At 43.4% G+C, this 22408-nt stretch overlaps 1 protein-coding gene across 2 annotated transcripts in view; it reads right to left on the minus strand.

Annotated features, from left to right (window-relative positions):
* The window catches only part of FOXN2 (forkhead box N2), a 64027-nt gene that overhangs the window by 8287 nt on the left and 33332 nt on the right, over window positions 1-22408 (minus strand). For both annotated transcript variants that reach the window (XM_060754547.2, XM_067463161.1), the window contains exons 2-3: window positions 21773-22326; window positions 2919-3043 (exon numbers count right to left, since the gene is read on the minus strand). In XM_060754547.2, the coding sequence (XP_060610530.2) occupies window positions 2919-3043; window positions 21773-22312 (665 nt within the window). In that variant the 5' untranslated portion in view covers window positions 22313-22326. The remainder of the gene's footprint in view (window positions 1-2918; window positions 3044-21772; window positions 22327-22408) is intronic.

Consider the following 22408-nt stretch of genomic DNA (forward strand, 5'->3'; position numbering starts at 1 on the left):
AGCAGCAAAGGAAGAGAATTCGGGAGATACTTATGTCACCCACTGACGAAGAATATACTCCTGTCTCTGGCTCTTTAAGGCATCTGGGTTCTGACAGTAATTGTTGCTATAGTAGGGAGTAGAGTTATTAAAAACAGGTAACTACCTACCTATTTAACAGAAAACATGCATATGTTAAGGTGTGCAGTTTTGAGGGAACTAGTCCATATTAAGTGAGTTCAGTTCTATGGACTTCAAGTTCTGAAGTTTTTCCATATTTCCTTCAAAGTGGACTTTAGAACATAACCCATAGTCAATTCTCTATATCCATGGATTCTGCATCTGTGGATTCAACCACTGAAAATGTATTAAAAAAAATTAAAAAGCAACCTTATTTTTGCTATTTTATGTTTTAATATTGCACTGTATATATTGGTACTTGAGCATCTCCTAATTTTGGTATCCTGGAGCCAAACTCCAATGGATATCGAAGGCCCACCATACTAGGCAGGGTGCAAAAATAATATCATATTGTATATATTCCTGAATTCATAGATTACAAGCAGTCCCGTGTCTTGAAGACTAAAACCTCTGTAAATGAGACTTTGAACAGTAGCTCTGAGCTCTCACTTCCACTCCACCTTGTTCTAAACCAGTGGTTCCTCACCTCTTTTTTACCTGGGGCCACTTTGACCAGGGACCATTACTCCTATCCCTTCCACTGAATTTGTGTGCTTTCCCATAGCTCTATCTAGGAATTTTGCACAGCCTCAGAGCCCTCTGAACTCAGCACTTTTATTGCTCCCAAGGTAATGTTTTTATGATGTTATGTTTTATTGTGATATGTCTCTATTTAGTTTTTTTATTGCATTACATTTTAACTCTGTTCTCTAGGCTTGTCCCTTTGTAAGCTGTCCCGAGTCCCTTCAGGGAGATGGAGGCAGAGTATAAAAATAAAGTAGTAGTAGTAGTAGTTGTTATTATTATTATTTTATTTTATTTTTGTCGTGTCCGGAGCAAGTCACTTCTGGTGTGAGAGAATTGGCCGTCTGCAAGGACGTTGCCCAGGGGACGCCTGGATGATTTTTTAAAATGTTTTTATCATCCTTGTGGGAGGCTTCTCTCATGTCCCCGCATGAGGAGCTGGAGCTGATAGAGGGAGCTCATCCGCCTCTTCCCGGATTTGAACCTGCGACCTGTCGGTCTTCAATCCTGCCGGCACATATTATTATTATTATTTTCTCTATTTTTATTATTATATTTATTTTACCCTATTATTATAATTATATAATTATAATTATATTTATTATTTTACTCTATTATTACTGTTATTACATTTCTATTATTTTACTCTATTATTTTTTTATTACATTTATTATTTTACTTTCTTTATTATTACTGGAAGGATAATTTTTTGTGGTAAAATTAGGTTCCCCGGCTGTGGAACGCCCTACCTGTGGACATCAGACAGGCCCCCTCACTGCTGGCATTCCGGAGGAAGGTCAAGACCTGGCTTTATGAACAAGCGTTTGGCTAATTGTGCAAGGAAACACATTAAGATGGTACAACTGAACATAGGAATTGGTATAAAGGACTATGATTGCGGATTATGATTTTGATTTTCTGCTGAGGCGCACGTTTATGTTAATTGATTGCTTGATTTGATATGTCTTGTATAATGTGTTTAACTGTTTTTTGATATTGTTGTGTTAACCTTTACTATGTAAACCGCCTTGAGTCGCCTTTTTGGCTGAGAAAGGCGGTATAGAAGTAAAGCAAATAAATAAATAAATAAATATATTCGGGCCAGCTTATACTCAAATATCTACGGTAAATGAATGCTTTTCATGAACTATGTTATGTGCCTATACATTCCATTATTACAATTTATGTATGCATATGTATTTCTTATAAGAGGTTGGTTTAACCTCCGGATTGCCAATAAAATTGAATTATTGTGCCGTGAAATGACTTCGAAGGCGTATAACAATCACACTGGCCAACACATAGTTTGGTGCCTCCAATATATTATTTATTTATTATTTATTTACTGCATTTGTTGACCGCCGTTCTCAGCCCTAGGGCGACTCACGGCGGTGTACAACATATAAAAACAGTTTACAATAAGGCAATATCGCAACAGAATATCAACTTAACTATCAATAATACAATAATACAATTACACTAAATCATCCGCGTCGTCTCATCGTAGAATCATAAACCAATCTCGTTATCCATATTCCGTTCCAATCATTATTGCCAATTGTTGTAGCACTTAGTCAAACGCCTTCTCAAATAACCATGTCTTTAGGCTCTTGCGGAATGTCATAAGGGAGGGTGCCTGTCTGATGTCTACAGGGAGGGTGTTCCACATCTGGGAAACACATCTGGGTGTTCCATATCTGACCTGCTAGCTCCTAAAATGGGAACTGGTTTTCCCCTATCAGCCCTAGTGTTTGAGATACAGAACATTTAACATCTACCACTCTTCATCTGCTCATCCTTAAAAAAAATCATAACCACATCTAAGAAACTAGAGCTAATGTGGTCTATCCAATGTAATTTTCTGAATCAATGTCCCAGATAACTCCAGGCACAGGCCTAAAAACCACGACACCAAGAAATTTTGTTTTGTTAGGTTGTAGAAGTTTGTTGGGTTGCATAAATGAAGACTTTGGACCTTTTTCATATGGAACCCATGCTTGCTACCGCTGAGCTACACTCTACCACCTAAAATGAAACGACAACTTTGAGCAACAGATTTACTAAGGTAAACAATCTCCAGAGATCAAATCCACAAAAGTAAAAACCCATAAATGTTGGGGCGTAACTGCATTTAACTGTGTTTGGACAACACTATCCTTCATCAAGACTTAATGTTGCATTACATGCTCCACCTGAGCTCTAATATTGTATTTTTTTTTAAAGATCGAGCCTACCTCAGTGGTGATGCCGGCGGGGTATAAAACGCAAATGCGGAAGGAAACGGTTGCTTCTTCAGAGCTTGTATAAGGTTTGGCTTATATTCTGGGTCCACACACCATAGAGAACCTTTGCCATTCACCTAGGAAATAACAAAGCAGGGATTCTGGTTACAAAGGTGTTTTTTTTTTTTCCAAATTAGAGCTGATGTCAATACAAAGATTACGCTAATTGGCAAGATCAAAATTAGATGGTCTTCAAGATCCCACCCAACCACAGAATCCCAGTGCCACCATTAAATGATGATTGCTCCTTCCATCTCTGATGAATTTCAGGATCCCTGGACTTCTACTAAAAGTTAAAAAAACTAGGTCACAGTTCTCATTTGCAAGAAATAAACAAAGAATACAACCTGAGAGTTGGATATAGCAAACCTTGGCCCTCCAAGTGTTTTGGACTTCACCTCCCACAATTCCTAACAGCCGGTAGGCTGTTAGGAATTGTGGGAGGTGAAGTCCAAAACACCTGAAGGGCCAAAGTTTGCCCATATCTGGGATATAGGGTACTGATGGTTCCTAAGCTCTCCTTCGTTCTGAATAGAGTAGCCATAGCAGCAGTCCCTCTGGGTTGGAAATACTGCTGCTTCATGCCAGGTTAGTGAATGGGAAAACAACTGCCATTCAAGACTTCATCCTGGATGAGCATGCCAACCTGGCCTTGATCACAGAAGACTGCTCAGATGAGGCAAAACATGGGGTTAATTCTTGAATCCTATAGTTGGAAGAGACCCCATGGGCCATCCAGTTCAGTCCCGTTCTGCCATGCTAACACCATCAAAGCCCTTATTTGAATCGGGAGAGGAAAAAGTGTGTCTTTCCAGATGTTCGGGTGCAAATCCTATCATCCATCATCATTGGTTGTGCTTATAAGATTGATAAGATAGTGGGATATACTGGTGTAGGAAGCCCTGCCTGGATAAAAGGGATTCTGTCTACCAGCTGGGTGCAGCTTTGTAAGTGGCAAAGGCTAGGAAAGGTACTTCGGCACTAAATTTCCTAGGAGGCCCCAACTGATAAATGAGAATTTATTTATTTATGTTTTATTGTTATTGTTTTATGGATGTTAACGCTTTTTTATATTGTACTTGTGTTTCTGTGGCACTGAATTTTGCCTTGTAAACCGCCTTGAGTCGCTGGAAGGCTGAGAGGGGCGGGATACAAATACAGTAAATAAATAAATAATAATAAATTTCATAGAAACTTAGGATTCTGGCATATAGGAATACACAATCAAAGCACTGACACATGGTCATCTGCAGGAAATCTGCTGACTGGAGGGTTAGCAGTTTAAAGCCGTGACTCAGGGTGAACTCCTGCTGTTAGCCCTAGCTTCTGCCAAACTAGCAGTTCGAAAGCATGCAATGCGAGTAGATCAATAGGTACCGACTCTGTGGAAAGGTAAAAGGACGCCCCATGCACACATGCCAGCAAAACATGATAGGAGATATCTACAGACAACAGGCTCCTCAGCATGGAAAAATAAAACAACAGCACCTCCCCATGGCCGGAGTTGAGCATCACCTCCAGGCACTGGAGATGAAAGGAGAAGGCCTTTAACTTTGTATGTGTACTCCATGTCGTTGTTGTTCAACACGTGGAAAAGGCACTGAATGTTTACCTTATATCTGTACTCTGTAATCTGTTCTGAATCCCTCCAGGAAGATAAAACGGAATATAAATGAAGTGTATTATTATTATTATTATTATTATTATTATTATTATTATTAGAAACACAACAAGATGAGTCCATAGCAGACACTCTGCTGGCTGTTGAACTGGATCACACGTCGGACACTTCCCAAGTGTCTAGGACTGTGTGATGTATCGGCGAATAATACATGCAGATCCCAGTAAGGTGTCCTTTTGCAACTGGCAGATGGTAATTTTGTCAGCGCCGATTGCGTTTAAGTGCAGGCCAAGGTCTTTAGGCACTGCACCCAGTGTGCCGATCACCACTGGGACCACCTTTACTGGCTTGTGCCAGAATCTTTACAGTTTGATCTTTAAATCCTCATATCGTGTCAGCTTTTCCAGTTGTTTCTCTTCAATCCTGCTGTAACCTGGGATTGCAACATCGACGATCCATACTTTGTTTTTTAACACGATTGTGAGGTCAGGAGTATTATGCTCCAAAACTCTGTCTGTCTGAATCTGGAAGTCCCAGAGGAGTTTGGCGTGTTCATTTTCTGTAACTTTTTCCAGCCTGTGAACCCACCAGTTCTTTGTTGCAGGCAGATGGTATTTGTGGCACAAGTTCCAATGAATCATCTGAGCAACGGTGTTATGCCTCTGCTTGTAGTCTGTCTGCGTGATCTTCTTGCAGCAGCTGAGGATGTTATCTATTGTTTCATTTGCTTCCTTGCCGAGTCTACATTTGAGATCAGTTGTCAACTTATTTTTATTATTATTATTATTATTATTATTATTATTATTATCTGAGGAGTCATTTGCAATCTGGATGTGCAACTATTCCAAGCTTTGCCAACAACACAGATACTATAGACATGTTAACTACTTGCCACTTAACATGAAAAGCAGTAAATCTTCCAGCATGAGTGCAAATGGAAGAGTGCAGTACACCAGGATATTCAGACAGACATCTGGATGATTTGCCGCAGGTCCAAAAGAACCGTTACTAGTTTAATAAACAACTATTTGGACAAAATAAGATTATTTGAAATGTAGTGACTTGAAAAGGGGACCAGCCCACTGTACGGCTCCTTGGGCTTTGACAGAGAACCGACTCTACTTCCAAGTTTGTAGCGAACTTTAGCTGCTGAGCTGGAGGCTTATAGAAATAAAGCAAAACTGATCTCATAAGCCTTGGGTATATTGGTTAAATTGCTGCACAGGGAGATCCAGGAGTGAGTCCCCACTGAGCCAGGCAGCTCACTGGATTACCTGGGCTAAGGCCAATTTGTCCCAATATTGTCTTTGACGTCCCTCATAAGTTTATAGTGAGGATAAAGCAAGAGAGAAAGCCCTGCCTGTTGGTTTAAGATCAGTGGAGGGAAGGAAGGATAAATAGAACTGATAAATAATAAATTAAGCCCAAACTCTTCGTCCTCTCGTTTGCCAAGTTGAACCCAAGTTGCAATATAAAAAGGCCCACAAGCTCCCCAAACCTGGCTTGGATGGCTCACTTCTTCTTGTCTGTAATTCAAAGAAAGGAGAATTTGCATCCACATTTCAACTAACTTCTAAGCCTCAAAAACACTTGCTGGAAGCCAGCATCATTTAGAGCCAACTCGAGCTTTGAAAGCACTGAAAGATACGATTAATAGAGTAATTCCTTAATAGCAGGTTTGCTTGCTAATTGGATTTTATGTGGAGTGGTCTGGTATAAAAGGGTGTTTAAGGCTTATTGCAGGCATTCATCCATGGTCATCCAGCTCTTTAGGCTATGAATTAGCAGCGGCTACTCCAAAACGGGGATGATTTCTCCAATTTGCATTCCAGTCGTATTTCCAGATGTGTCGTTATTTTCACGGGCTGTCTACTGATGGGCTGAAAAGAAACTAGGAACCTGGGGGGCCTCCAAATGCTCACAGCCTACAACTACTGTTGACACTTGCCACAAACTATGATCTAGATCAGGGCTTCTTAAACTTTTCCGTTCTGGCTCCTTTCGCCCTGAGATTTTTTCCCCCATGACTCCAGGTATATCTATATAAATAAAAATGTAATGTTCGTTTGTGCTATTCACAGAACTCAAAAACCACTGGACGAATTGACACCAAATTTGGACACAAGACACCTCACAACCCAATGTATGTCCTTCACTCAAAAAAAATGTCATTTGGGAGTTATACTTGCTGGGATTTATAGTTCACCTACAATCAAAGAGCATTCTCAACCTCACCAACGATGGAATTGAACCAAACTTGGCACACAGTTCTCCCGTGGCCAACAGAAAATACTGGAAGGGTTTGGTGGGCAGTGTTCTTTGGTTTTGGAGTTGTAGTTCACCTACATCCAGAGAGCACTGTGGACTCAAACAAGGATGGATCTGGACCAAACTCTACACGAATACTCAATATGCCCAAATGTGAACACTGGTGGAGTTTGGGAAAATAGAATCTTGACATTTGAGAGCTGTAGTTGCTGGGATTTATAGTTCGCCTACAATCACAGAGCATTCTGAACCCCACCAACGATAGAATTGGGCCAAACCTCCCACACAGAACCCCCATGTGGGCCACAGCAACGCGTGGCAGGGGACGGATAGTAGCATATAAAATAGGTATACAGTGTTCCCTCATTTATTGGAGGTGTTACGTTCCAAGAAAAGTGAAAATCCGCGAAGTAGGGACACTATATATATTTACAATCTCATGTCAGCAAGTAGCCCCTCAAGTGGCCCTCGGGGTGTTCCTATTGGCTGAGGCGCAAAAGGGGGCGGCGCTTGGCCTTCCCGGCTTCTCGATTGTCATTGTCCGCACAGATGACGCCGGAAAATGCGGGCTTGTGTCCTACATTCCTGTAGGTTATTCCCCATTTTGGGGCAAAAACCCGCGAAACAGCAAAAATACAGCAATAAATATTTTACATTAAAATTAGTGAAAAACCGCGAAACAGCGAGTTCGCAAAAAGCAAACCACAAAGTAGTGAGGAAACGTTGTAGAAGTCAAACATTTATTGATAATAAACCAGCATTGGAAAGCCTTGAGAAACAAGCTGATTTTCCTTTTTATTTATGAAGTACAGCTGAAGCATCTTCTGTAGAGTCCAATGTGAACACTGCACAACAAAATGAAAGGTTTTTATTAGATGCTGTATGTTGTGTTTGCATACATTTTCATTATTACAATTTATGTATGTGGTCATATAACTTACAAGAGGTTGGTTTAACCTCAAGTTTATTAGTAAAACGGAATTACTGTGTTGCGAAATGATGCATGTGTGCCATAAAAATGTGTCACTAACAGTTAAAATTTGGAGAGCTCTGCTCTAGAGAGCTGCCATCTTGCTCATTACATAATCCAGCTCTAGCTTCCAAATGTAATACAGCTATAACTGATGAGAGCTGGAAGATTCTGAAATGAATTCAAAACATATAACTTCTCCAGTCCTAGCTAAGGAAGTGAAATGATTTACATCAATGACATGAATAGCCATTTTCATCCCCAGAATTCATCTCAGAAGTTAATTCAACTAATTTCAAGAGATTCTACAAACACTTAGGATGATAGGCATAGTCTGTTGTCTACACAGGGTAAGTTATATTTCTTATATTTGTTTGTATGATGCGGCATCAAATTGTTGCCGGTTGTAAGCCACCCTGAGTCCCCCCTCGGGGGTTGAGGACGGAGTATAAATGTTGGAAATAAGTAAATAAATTTGGGATACCTCCAACCCAGAGGTGTCCTGGATCCAGCTTATGTCCAAACAGTCCAGTCCATCCTCTTACTGACTCATCCTCGTCTCACCATGTGGCCACCGCTTCTCTCCATTGGCCACTGAGCTCCTTGTGAGTACTTTACTTAGGCAATCCCTCATTGGCCGAGTAGGATAGTCTTCCAGGATCAGTATTCTTGTGGATCCGTAGGTGGCTGTAGAGCCCTATTCTTGACCTGCATCTTCTCCCACAGTGAGGGCATTGGTTTCCAGGTGGAAGGCGGTCTTGGTCGGGGTTGGCTTGACGCGCCTTCCTCTTGGCACGTTTCTCTCTTTCACCCTCCATTTGTGCCTCTTCAAATTCTGCAGCACTGCTGGTAACAGCTGACTTCCAGCTGGAGCGCTCAAGGGCCAGGGCTTCCCAGTTCTCAGTGTCTATGCCAGAGTTTTTGAGGTTGGCTTTGAGGCCATCTTTAAATCTCTTTTCCTGTCCACCAACATTCCGTTTTTCGTTCTTGAATTCGGAGTAGAGCAACTGCTTTGGGAGACGGTGGTCGGGCATCCGGACAACGTGGCTGGTCCAGTGGAGTTGATGGCGGAGAACCATCACTTCAATGCTGGTGGTCTTTGCTTCTTCCAGCACGCTGACGTTTGTCCGCCTGTCTTCCCAAGAGATTTGCAGGATTTTCTGGAGGCAGCGCTGATGGAATCGTTCCAGGAGTTGCATGTGACGTCTGTAGACAGTCCATGTTTCGCAGGTATATAGCAGGGTTGGGAGGACAATAGCTTTATAGAGAAGCACCTTGGTATCCCTACGGATGTCCCGGTCCTCAAACACTCTCTGCTTCATTCGGAAAAACGCTGCACTCATAGAGCTCAGGCAGTGTTATATTTCGGTGTCGATGTTGACTTGTGAGTACTTGGCCATCAACTGTCTGCTGACATTTTAACATGATGCTCATGCAATCAGCAGGTTCCCTTAGCTCTATCTAGGAATTTTGCACAAACTCAGAGCCCAGCACTTTTGTTGCTCCCATGGTACTGTTTTCATGATGCTGTGTTTTATTGTGGTATGTTTCTATTTGGTTTTGTTTTGTTTTTATTTTATTACATTACGTTTTAACACTGTGCTCTGGGTTTGTCCCTTTGTAAGCTGCCCCGAGTCCCTTCGGGGAGATGGAGGCGGGTTATAAAAATGAAATTATAATATTATTATTATTAAAACTTGGGTAATAAAGGATATGTGTGCCAAGTTTGGTCCAGATCCATAAAGTCATCTAGAAGCCATCCCAGAACATATATATAGAGGGAGGGGATACACATAGAAACATGTATACATATTTTCACTTTTATATGCATCAACATATTCTATATATTAGAATTGTCTTTGCAATTAGCATAGTTAGTACCATTAGTTACAGAAATCATTACTTATCAGATCCAATCTATTGGCTCGTATTTGATGTGCTAATTTGTCCCGAATGCCAAGGCATTTTTGTCACAATGGTGGGAAAGTTAAACAGTGTTAATTTCCAAAAATCAGTTGTGACTGAGAGATTTTAGAACAAGCTGGAATGCCACCCAACAAATTAGCCAAACAAGACTAATTGCACAAACACACACCACCCAGAGGTCCCTAATTAACAAGCTAGCATATTTCTGATGCCAAGAACAAGAAAGGATATTTAAAAAGCTTTTCAAAGCGAGGGTTTGTTGAGAGTCAATGGTTAGAACATGGGACCAAGATATGGGAGATTCAGATTATTATTATTATTATTATTATTATTATTATTTTACTGACACAAAAACACAATATGTCACAGCAAACGAGATCTATATGCTGGATTTCGTATCACAAAATCACACGTCGAACACTTCCCGAGCGTGATGTATTTTCTAATGATGCGCGCAGATCCAAGTAAGGTGGCCTTTTGCAGTTGACAGATCGTGATTTTGCCCATGTTTATGGTTTCCAAATGCCAGCTGAGATCTTTTGGCACGGCACTCAGCGTGCCAATTACCATTGGGACCACCTGCACTGGTTTATGCCAGAGCCTTTGCAGTTCAGTTTTGAGGTCCTAATAACGGCTGAGCTTCTCCTGTTGTTTTTCCTCAATGCGACTGTCACCCGGTGTGGCGACATCAGTAATCCAAACTTTTTTCTTTTCTACAATCGTGATGTCTGGCGTATTGTGTTCCAAAACTTTGTCAGTCTAGATTTGAAAGTCCCACAGTATTTCTGCGTATTCATTTTCCACGACCTTTGCAGGTTTATTATCCCACCAATTCTTTACTGCTAGCAGGTGGTACTTGTGACATAAGTTCCAATGAATCATTTGTGCCACAGAGTTCTGCCTCTGTTTGTAGTCTGTCTGTTTGATTTTCTTGCAGCAGCTGATATGATCCATGGTTTCATCAGCTTCTTTGCACAGTCTGCATTTTGGGTCATCCACTGATTTTTCGATCCTGGCCTTAATGGCATTGGTTTAGATGGCTTGCTCCTGGGCTGCAAGAATCCAGCCTTCTGTCTCCTTCTTCAGGGTTCCATTCGTGAGCCATAACCAGGTCTTCTCCTTGTCAACTTTTCCTTCAATTTTGTCAAGGAACTGCCCATACAGTGCTTTGTTGTGCCAGCTGTCAGCTCTGGTTTGGAGTGCAATTTTCTTGTACTGATTTTTTGTGTGCTGTGCTTTGAGAAGTTTCCGATTATTATTATTATTATTATTATTAATTATTATTATTATTATTATTATTATTATCTTGATTTCTATCCCGTGTTTCTCCCCATAGGGATGCAAGGTGAGATAGATTCAAGTGCCCACTTTGCTTGAACCTCAGCAGGTGACATTGGGGAGGCTAGCCTAACCAACTTTACAGGGTCTTACTAAAATGTGGGCTAGACCAGGGCTGTTAAACATTTTCAACTTGCGATCCCTTTTTGCCCAAGATATTTTTTATGTAACCCCTGAGGTATATACGTAGGTATATAAAACAGATACACAGACACAGACACAGACACACACATATAATATTGAATATTGGATGGTTAACTCCATGGATATGGAGGACCAACTGCACCACCTTAGCCACCTTGAGTCAAAGACTCATAGAGTTGGAAGAGACCTCGTAGGCCTTCCAGTCCAACCCGCTGCCAAGAGGCAGGAAAATCACATTCACATTCAAAGCACCCCTGACAGATGGCCATCCAGATCTGATCAGCAGTGGAACATACTGCCTGGGGGTGTGGTGGAGTCTCCTTCTTTGAAGACTTTTTAAAAAATCCGGATGGACATCTAACAGCAGTGCTTCCAGTTTTCTTATATGGCACAATCTTACAATTCTACGATTCCTGAAGTTGATGCAGAAGACTGCTAGTGGTATGTGCAGGGCCTCTGAGAAAAACTACTTTTGGGAACACAACTCCCACCATCCACTTGTGTCCATGGCAGTTGGGGACTTCTGGGAAATGTAGTCCCAAAAGTACCTTCCTTTACCTCTGCCACTTACAAAGCTGCACCAAGCAGGTGGACAAGAGTCCATTGCATCAATCCAGGGTTTCCTACAGCAGTACATCCCACCATCTTTTCACCCAGAGCACCATGGACCTCTGGATGATGTGGGACTACAACTCCCATTAATTCTAGCAAGCACACCCAAGAATGATGGATGATAGGACTTGATGCCCACCATCTGGAGAGCCACACCTTCTCCTCTCCTTGATTTAAACAAAGGCTCCAATTATATCTCACTACCAAATGGGGACTTAGAAACAAAACAAAACACAACAAAACACTCTTTATTTCCCTCCCCTCCCTTGCTCACTCTCTTAGGACAAACCGGTTTGGGCAGCAAGCAAACACACTGGCCAACACCTGAACTCAAAGCCACACCCAGCTTTGCCCAGAAGCAGCTCTGCCAACTTGAAACCTGCCCTCAATTTCAGCTCAAGCGCTGATCCTGGGCTAAAAATCAGGCTTTTCTCTTGACAGCAGCCAATGCTTGGTAGGAAACAAAGTCAGGGTTTGCATTGTGCGCATTTGACTGCAAGCCCTTTCTGTCAGTCAGGAAAGTACAATCAAAGCCCTCCTGACAGATGGCCATCCAGCCTCGACTGAAAAACCTCTAGAGAGGAGACTCCACCACACTCCAAGGCAGCATATTCCACTGCCAATGTAGACAGAGAAGGCCCTGTCTCTCGTTCCCGCCAGCCGCACTTGTGAAGCCGGCGGGATAGAGAGCAGGGACTCTCCAGAAGATCTTAGGGTCCTGGTGGGCTGATAGGCTGAGATACTATAGAGTAAAAGTGTATTAAGTTAGCTTTGTCTTTGTTTGAATTGTATTATTTGTATTTTAGTCTTTACATTTCATAGAACCATAGAATCCTAGAGTTGGAAGAGAACTCGAGAGCCATCCAGTCCAACCCTTTTCTGCCAAGAAGCAGGAAAATCGCATTCAAAGCACCCCTGACAGATGGCCATAGAGCCTCTGTTTAAAAGCCTCCAAAGAAGGAGCCTCCACCACACTCCGGGGCAGAGAGTTCCACTGTGGAACGGCTCTCAGAGTCAGGAAGTTCTTCATCTATGGCAAGCATTCTCAGAGGTAGTGAAGTTCTTCCTAATGTTCAGGTGAATCTCCTTTCTTTCCTGTATGAAGCCATTGGGTTCTTGTAGGTTTTTTGGGCTGTATGTCCATGTTCTAGAAGCATTCTCTCCTGACGCTTCGCCTGCATCTATGGCAAGCATCCTCAGAAGTTGTGAAGTTTTTCCACCTAATGTTCAGGTGGAATCTCCTTTCCTATAGTTTGAAGCCATGACTGAGATGTGTGTGTGTGTGTGTGGGTGCGCACACACACACACCCACACACCCACATACATATATAAACATTATATTCATATTGACATGTTTTGTTTTTAATTTGTATTTTATCGTGTCATGTTTACTATTAGCCACCTAGAATCCCTTGAATAGGAGCCCTCGGTGGCGCAGTGGGTTAGACCCTTGTGCCTGCAGGACTGAAGACTGACAGGTCGCAGGTTCGAATCCGGGGATGAGCTCCATCTGTCAGCTCCAGCTCTCCATGCAAGGACATGAGAGAAGCTTCCCACAAGGATGGTAAAACATCAGAACATCTGGGCATCCCCTGGGCAATGTCCTTGCACACACACACACATATTATATTGATATTTTGTTTTTAATTTGTATTTTATTGTGTCATGTTTACTATTAGCCACCTTGAATCACCTGAATAGGAGCCCTCGGTGGTGCAGTGGGTTAAACCCTTTCGCCTGCAGGACTGAAGACTGACAGGTCGCAGGTTTGAATCCAGGGATGAGCTCCCTCTGTCAGCTCCAGCTCCCAATGCAAGGACATGAGAGAAGCTTCCCACAAGGATGGTAAAACATCAAAATATCCGGGCATCTTTGCAGATGGCCAATTCTCTCACTCCAGAAGCAACTTGCAGTTTCTCAAGTGAAAAAATGAATCCCTTTAATATGTAAATAAATAAAGTAAATAAATAAAGGTATATTCTTAATAGTAAATCTCAAGCAACCAGAAACGACCTTTATCCTGCACCTCCCCATCCCCTGACAGTAAACCGAGAGTCTAATGTATATCCTGTTTCCATTGCATAAGCAGCTCCGCTCTGATCGCTGCAAAACCAGCTGTTGGGTTGAGATCTGTGTGTGTTTTAATAACAACCCACAAAGCAGCTGCCCTCTGATAACCCTCGAGCTGAGGTCAGTCCCATCAGCGCACGCAGAGTCAATTGGGCTTTAAAAAGCTGAAAAGGGAGATGTTCCTCCAGCCCGGCCCACGTCTCCCCCTTCTCCGGAAGCCGTGCACATCGCCGGATCAGCAGGAACCCAGCCTCTGCCTCGCAAGAGCGGCCGCTCACAAGAGGAAACGCTACTATGGCAACTCCAACCAGGCTGCTGTTGGAGCCCCTACTTTACACACTAAGCCTTTCCCCGGAACAGCAGCCGCTTCCCAACGAAGCCCGTCTCTTCGACGGAGCTGACGCAATGGGCCATTATTCCAGCTGTGATGCAAAGAACAGCAACCCTCCCCTCGATATCTGAAAGTGGACACAACGTAACGTTTAAGGTCTCACCAAGAGCGATACCAAGAAAGGGCAAGAGTGGGCACGCCGACTGGCGCTAACCTGTGCAGGATGTCTAATGTGTGTAATTATTTCTGAGTCATTCAAAGGAAGCCGTAAGCAAAGGAAGGGAAGAACGCCTGCCCTCTTCCTTGGTTACGGATCAACGTCTGACACACGGCGGAGGACTCCACCAAGTACCAGCCAAGTTTCAGAAGAGAGCATCCAAATGTCCTTGCTACCTGTCTCAACTGCCTTCGACATTTGCTGTCAGTCCAGTGTCTACATAAATCGGGGAATTTGTGAAAATAAGTCCCTCCTCCGTTGGCCAGAATGATCTAAATTCTCTCGGTGATCTACTGGAGGCCATGCTAGTATGTCTCCTGTTTCAGAAGAAGGTATCTCAGAGCATCACAAAGTTGAAAGACAACTATCCATGTCAACTTCATCCCCCCATTCACGAATGTATATAAATAAAAATGTAATGTTCGTTTGTGGGATTAACATAACTCAAAAACCACTGGACAAATTGCCGCCAAATTTGGCCACAAGACACCTACTAACCCAGTGGTTCTCAACCTGGGGGGTCGGGACCCCTGGGGGGGGGGGGCGTGAGGAGGTGTCAGAGGGGTCGCCAAAGACCATCACTAAACACAGTATTTTCTGTTGGTCATGGGAAGTTTGGGCTAATTCTATCATTGGTGGGGTTCAGAATGCTCTTTGATTGTAGGTGAACTATAAATCCCAGCAACTACAACTTCCAACTGTCAATGTCTATTTTCCCCAAATGCCACCAGTGTTCACAGTTGGGCATATTGAGTATTCTTGCCAAGTTTGGTCCACTTCCATCATTGTTTGAGCCCTCAGTGCTCTCTGGATATAGGTGAACTACAACTCTCAAACTCAAGGTCAACGTCCACCAAGCCGTTTTGGCATTTTCTGTTGGTCATGGGATTTCTGTGTGGCCAGGTCTGATTCAATTCCATCGTTGGTGGAGTTCACAAAGCTCTCTGATTGTAGGCGAACTATAAATCCCAGCAACTACAACTCCCAAACGGCAACATCAATCTCCTCCAACCCCACCAGTATTCAAATTTGGGCGTATCAGGTATTTGTGCCAAATTTGGTCCAGTGAATGAAAATCCATCCTGCATATCAGATATTTTCATTACGATTCAAAACAGTAGCAAATTTACAGTTAAGAAGAAGCAACAAAAATAATGTTATTGTTGGGGGTCACCACAACATAAGGAACTGTATTAAGGGGTCAAGACATTAGGTAGGTTGAGAACCACTGATTTAAATTATCTTGGTGATCTACTGGAGGCCATGCTAGTGTGTCTCCTGTTTCAGAAGAAGGTATCTCAGAGCATCGCATAGTTGGAAGACAACCATCCAGGTCAACTTCATCCCCCCATTCACGAATCTATATAAATAAAAATGTAATGTTCGTTTGTGGGATTAACGTAACTCAAAAACCACTGGATGAATTGCCGCCAAATTTGGCCACGAGACACCTACTAACCCAGTGGTTCTCAACCTGGGGGTCGGGACCCCTGGGGGGGTCGTGAGGGGGTGTCAGAGGGGTCGCCAAAGACTATCAGAAAACACAGAATTTTCTGTCAGTCATGGGGGTTATGCATGGGAAGTTTCAGCCAATTCTATCATCGATGGGGTTCAGAATGCTCTTTGATTGTAGGTGAACTATAAATCCCAGCAACAACAACTCCCAACTGTCAATGTCTATTTTCCCCAAATGCCACCAGTGTTGACATTTGGGCATATTGAGTATTCTTGCCAAGTTTGGTCCAGTTCCATCATTGTTTGAGCCCTCAGTGCTCTCTGGATGTAGGTGAACTACAACTCCAAACTCAAGGTCAAGGCCCATCAAACCCTTCCAGTATTTTCGGTTGATCATGGGAGTTCTGTGTGCCAAGTTTGGTCCCACCCGGGTCATTCCACAGATATATAAACCCATTTTCCTACTTCCAACAGACCTCACTACCTCTGAGGATGCTTGCCATAGATGCAGGCGAAACGTCAGGAGAAAATGCCTCTAGAACATGGCCATATAGCCTGGAAAAACCTACAACAACCCAGTGATTCCAGCCATGAAAGCCTTCAACAATACATTGGTTCAATTCCATTGTTGGTGGAGTTCAGAATTCTCTTTGATTGTAGGTGAACTATAAATGAAAGCAACTAAAACTCCCAAATGACATAATCAATCCCTCACCCAGATTTGGGTGTTTTGGGTATTTGTGCCAAATTTGGTCCAGTGAATGAAAATGCATCCTGCATATTGGATATTTACATTACAGTTCATAACAGTAGCAAAATTACAATTATGAAGCAGCAATGAAAATAATGTTATGGTTGGGGGTCGCCACAACATGAGGAAGTGTATTAAGGGGTCGCGGCATTAGGAAGGTTGAGAAACACTGTACTAACCCAAGGAATGACCATCACTAAAAAAAATTGATTTTGTCATTTGGGAGTTGTACTTGCTGGGATTTTTAGTTCACCTACAATCAAAGAGCATCCTGAACTCCACCACTGATAGAATTGAGCCAAACTTGGCACACAGGACTCCCATGACCAACAGAAACATGAGAAGGGTTTGGTGGGCATTCACCTTGAGTTTGGGAGTTGTAGTTCACCTACATCCAGAGAGCACTGTGGACTCAAACGATGATGGATCTGGACCAAACTTAGCATGAATATTTCATATGCCCAAATATGAACACAGATGGAGTTTTGGGGAATTAGACCTTGATATTAGGGAGTTGTAGTTACTGGGATTTATCGTTCACCTACAATCAAAGAGCATTCTGAATCACACCAATGACAGAATTGGGCCAAACTTCCCACACAGAACCACCATGGCCAACAGAAAATACTTAAGGCCATCCAGTCCAACTCCCTTCATCAGGGCAAGAAAACATAATCAAAGCCCTCCTGACAAAGAACCATCCAGCCAAAGATATAGATAGATAGATATGATTCACACACACACATATATAATATCATAGATTTGAAAGGGACCCCTAAAGAGGGACAATTATATGTTGCATGTTCCAGAGTAGGCAAACCAGACAATCTTCACATCAACACTGACAAAGAAACATCAAGAAATACTGTTTACCCACAAGCAGAAAGACATTACATATATTAGAAATCAACACTTCCTCATTACTGTATTTTCCAGATCAACAGACTGGGCCACAGCAAAGCGTGGCAGGGGGTGGCTAGTATACAATGAAAACAGTCCCAAAACAGGCCCATCCAGATTACCAGACTGGGCCACAGCAACGCGTGGCAGGAGATGGCTAGTATACAATGAAAACACTCCCAAAAGAGGCCTATCCAGATCAACAGACTGGGCCACAGCAAATCGTGGCAGGAGATGGCTAGTATACAATGAAAACACTCCCAAAAGAGGCCCATCCAGATCAACAGACTGGGCCATAGAAACGCGTGGCAGGAGATGGCTAGTATACAATGAAAACACTCCCAAAAGAGGCCCATCCAGATCACCAGACTGGGCCATAGCAATGCGTGGCAGGAGATGGCTAGTATACAATGAAAACACTCCCAAAAGAGGCCCATCCAGATCACCAGACTGGGCCACAGCAATGCGTGGCAGGAGATGGCTAGTATACAATGAAAACACTCCCAAAAGAGGCCCATCCAGATCAACAGACTGGGCCATAGCAATGCGTGGCAGGAGATGGCTAGTATACAATGAAAACACTCCCAAAAGAGGCCCATCCAGATCAACAGACTGGGCCACAGCAATGCGTGGCAGGAGATGGCTAGTATACAATGAAAACACTCCCAAAAGAGGCCCATCCAGATCAACAGACTGGGCCACAGCAATGCGTGGCAGGAGATGGCTAGTATACAATGAAAACACTCCCAAAAGAGGCCCATCCAGATCAACAGACTGGGCCACAGCAACGCGTGGCAGGAGATGGCTAGTATACAATGAAAACACTCCCAAAAGAGGCCCATCCAGATCAACAGACTGGGACACAGTAATGCGTGGCAGGAGATGGCTAGTATACAATGAAAACACTCCCAAAAGAGGCCCATCCAGATCAACAGACTGGGCCATAGAAACGCGTGGCAGGAGATGGCTAGTATACAATGAAAACACTCCCAAAAGAGGCCCATCCAGATCACCAGACTGGGCCACAGCAATGCGTGGCAGGAGATGGCTAGTATACAATGAAAACACTCCCAAAAGAGGCCCATCCAGATCACCAGACTGGGCCACAGCAATGCGTGGCAGGAGATGGCTAGTATACAATGAAAACACTCCCAAAAGAGGCCCATCCAGATCAACAGACTGGGCCATAGCAATGCGTGGCAGGAGATGGCTAGTATACAATGAAAACACTCCCAAAAGAGGCCCATCCAGATCAACAGACTGGGCCACAGCAATGCGTGGCAGGAGATGGCTAGTATACAATGAAAACACTCCCAAAAGAGGCCCATCCAGATCAACAGACTGGGCCACAGCAATGCGTGGCAGGAGATGGCTAGTATACAATGAAAACACTCCCAAAAGAGGCCCATCCAGATCAACAGACTGGGCCACAGCAACGCGTGGCAGGAGATGGCTAGTATACAATGAAAACACTCCCAAAAGAGGCCCATCCAGATCAACAGACTGGGACACAGTAATGCGTGGCAGGAGATGGCTAGTATACAATGAAAACACTCCCAAAAGAGGCCCATCCAGATCAACAGACTGGGCCATAGAAACGCGTGGCAGGAGATGGCTAGTATACAATGAAAACACTCCCAAAAGAGGCCCATCCAGATCACCAGACTGGGCCACAGCAACGCGTGGCAGGAGATGGCTAGTATACAATGAAAACACTCCCAAAAGAGGCCCATCCAGATCACCAGACTGGGCCACAGCAACGCGTGGCAGGAGATGGCTAGTATACAATGAAAACACTCCCAAAAGAGGCCCATCCAGCTTCTTTTTAAAATCTGCCAGAGAAGGAGTCTATCATACTTTGAGGCAGTGAGTTCCACAGCTGAACAGCTCTTACCCTCAGGAGGTTCTTCCTAATGTTCAGGTGAAGCCTCTTTTATTATCATTAGAATCCATTACTCCGTATCCTGGTCTCCCGAGCAGCGTAAAACATTGCTCCACGTCCTAGTCTCTGTTGGAAATAGCAACCTTTTTCAAGCCTCCACTGTAATTTGTTTGCATATGATTCTGTTCCACTTACTGTATTATATACATATGTTTTACTATGCAGCTTCCTTAACTCTTTGCTGTTTAAGGTTGCAGGTTAGGGCTTAACCCACTGCGCCACCAGGGGCTCTTAACATATGAATTATGAACAAAGTGGACAGAAAAAACACCTTCTATCCTTGAAATAATACATTACCATACTAGTACTGGTATGACCAACCCTGACTAGGACCGCCTTCCACCTGGAAACCGATGTCCTCACTGTGGGAGAATATGCAGATCAAGAATAGGGCTCCACAGCCACCTACAAACCCAACGCCAAGACACCAGACTTGGAGGACCATCATCCTCGGGCTACGAGGGCTCCCCTACATAAGGTATGACTAACTGAGTGTGGGGTTTTTGACAGGTTATGAGTCAAAACAAACATTCCCAGTCTAAAATGCCTACAAATGAGATTTTTATTGTTGCCGTTATTGAACCATTGACCACTGAGTCTTTCTTGCTTGCTCACTTGCTCTTGGCATCGTTGGTTATACAGCTGACTGTGCAAGAACCAGGCCGTTCATATTCCTTCCGATTTACTTGCTGAAACGGACCTCCCATCTCTCCTCAAATCATGACTTTACAAAAATGGATCGCATGGATTTCCACATGGTGCATATCTGCCTTCAAGTCACCTGTCAACTCAAGAAACCCCGTGCATTTCATTGAGTTTTCTTAGGCAAGGAAGACTCAAAGGCGGTTGTGCCAGTTCCTTCCTCGGAAATACAGCCTACGGCACATGCATTCATGAGGGAGAGAGAGAGAGAGAAAACAAGTACAGCAACTTTTATCGCCATTCTCCTTTGACCTGAAGATTCTTCATGTAAAACTGAAGAGGTTTTGAAGAGCTTTGTATCTTTTTCATTGCATCTCATCCTTTTCTTCCTTTTTAAATTGCCTTGAACAGGCAGGAGTATTTTAAATATATATGTACTACTAGCCGTCCCCTGCTACGTGTTGCTGTGGCCCACATGGGGATTCTGTGTGGGAGGTTTGGCCCAATTCTATCGTTGGTGGGGTTCAGAATGCTCTTTGATTGTAGGTGAACTATAAATCCCAGCAACTACAACTCCCAAATGACAAAATCAATTTTTTTGAGTGAAGGACATACATTGGGTTGTTAGGTGTCTTGTGTCCAAATTTGGTGTCAATTCATCCAGTGGTTTTTTAGTTCTGTTAATCCCACAAATGAACATTACATTTTTATTTATATAGATAGTGATTTTTTATGCTTATATTGCTTTGTTCATTTTATGTTTATGTTGTTTACTCTGTATGTATTGATGATGTGACTTGGAAACCGCTCCGAGTCCTCTCGGGGAGATAGAGCGGTATAGAAATAAAGTGTTGTTGTTTTTCGTTGTAATATTGTAATTCTAATATGTATTTTTTGCATGTTTTAATTGCATTATTCTCTGCCCCCCACCCCCAAAGATTGGGATTATTTAGTGGGGAAAGTAAGACATCAATAAATACAACTCCGGACATTCCTGCCCATTGCCGATGCTGACCATTGGAGACCCATCCAGACAGGGCACGAAATGTGCGCCCTTCTGGATATTAGCGGGGGACGTCCAAATGACGTCCCACAAAATCACGAATGCTTTCGGCACAAAGCGGGAAGACCCTGCTTTGAAAGGTGTGGGTCAAACCCACTATGGCCACTGTCTGGACGGCTCCCTGAGACATCTTGGACTTCTGAATCAGCCCAGAAAACCATGAGGGCACCAACTCCCTCCCCAACCTCACTACCCCAAAAGTGTTTAAATATTACCGGGGCTAAATTAGGCCTCGGAGCACATTTCCTGGTATGTACCTGTCAGGATAGTTGTAGTTATTTCACATATATGTTTTTCAATGTGTTAGTGTTAGCAGTACAGTTCAAAGATGGATTCAGTTATGTTCAGCTAAGTGCGATTTACCCATTTGTCCTGTGGGAGAGGAAAATACTTCAAAATTATCATGCAAATTAGAAACAATTCCTCATACACTGAGCTAGTACAGAATATATATTTTTTGCAATTTCAATTCATTCATCACAACAGAAAATTCAGTAACTATTCCCCCCCCCCCCCCTTTAAAAAAAATGTACTGCCGCTACCAGTTCATTCTCACCTTTCCGTGACTCCTCTCCACCTTCCGGAAACACTTGTTCAGGGAAAGATTATGCCGAACCGAGTTCTTCCAGCCAGTGGGTGCCGTAGCAAAGTACGGGAAGCGTTCCAGGATCCAACTGTAAATCTCCTTCACCGGCAAGCTTTTATTTGGCGAATGCTCAATTGCCATGTATATCAGGAGGCTAAAGGAATAGGGGGGCTTAGAAGTGGCAGATTTCTTCTCGGGGTTGGAGTAGCAGGAAGCAGGGTAAGAGGGTGCGTTATCGCCCTCGATGTCGTACAGAGGACTAACTCCCGGAAGACCCTCGTTTCCGAGGCTGAAGTTTGTTAAGAGGTTCGTACTTTCGTGCAGCCAGTTCAAGTTTGTGAGTTCGTCATCGGCGACTTCGCTGTCCACGGCCGAGGCCTTCGGTCGAGCGGCATCGACGGCCTCCTCCGGCAAACTCCCCATTCTTTGGATGTGCCGTAGCCCCGCGGCTTTCTCTGCCCCCGGCGTTTCAGCTTTCCTATCTGGAGTCATTCCAGTTACTGGACCCATTTAATCTTGTTGGCCTGGGGAAAAAACAAAAATGGTTCTTTAGAAAGAAAAAAACAAACAATCAGAGAACAAGGAGAGGTGACCTATGGCAATTCT

Source organism: Anolis sagrei, chromosome 1 (genome assembly GCF_037176765.1).
Source record: "Anolis sagrei isolate rAnoSag1 chromosome 1, rAnoSag1.mat, whole genome shotgun sequence".
In the NCBI taxonomy this organism is placed as follows: Eukaryota; Metazoa; Chordata; class Lepidosauria; order Squamata; family Dactyloidae; genus Anolis; species Anolis sagrei.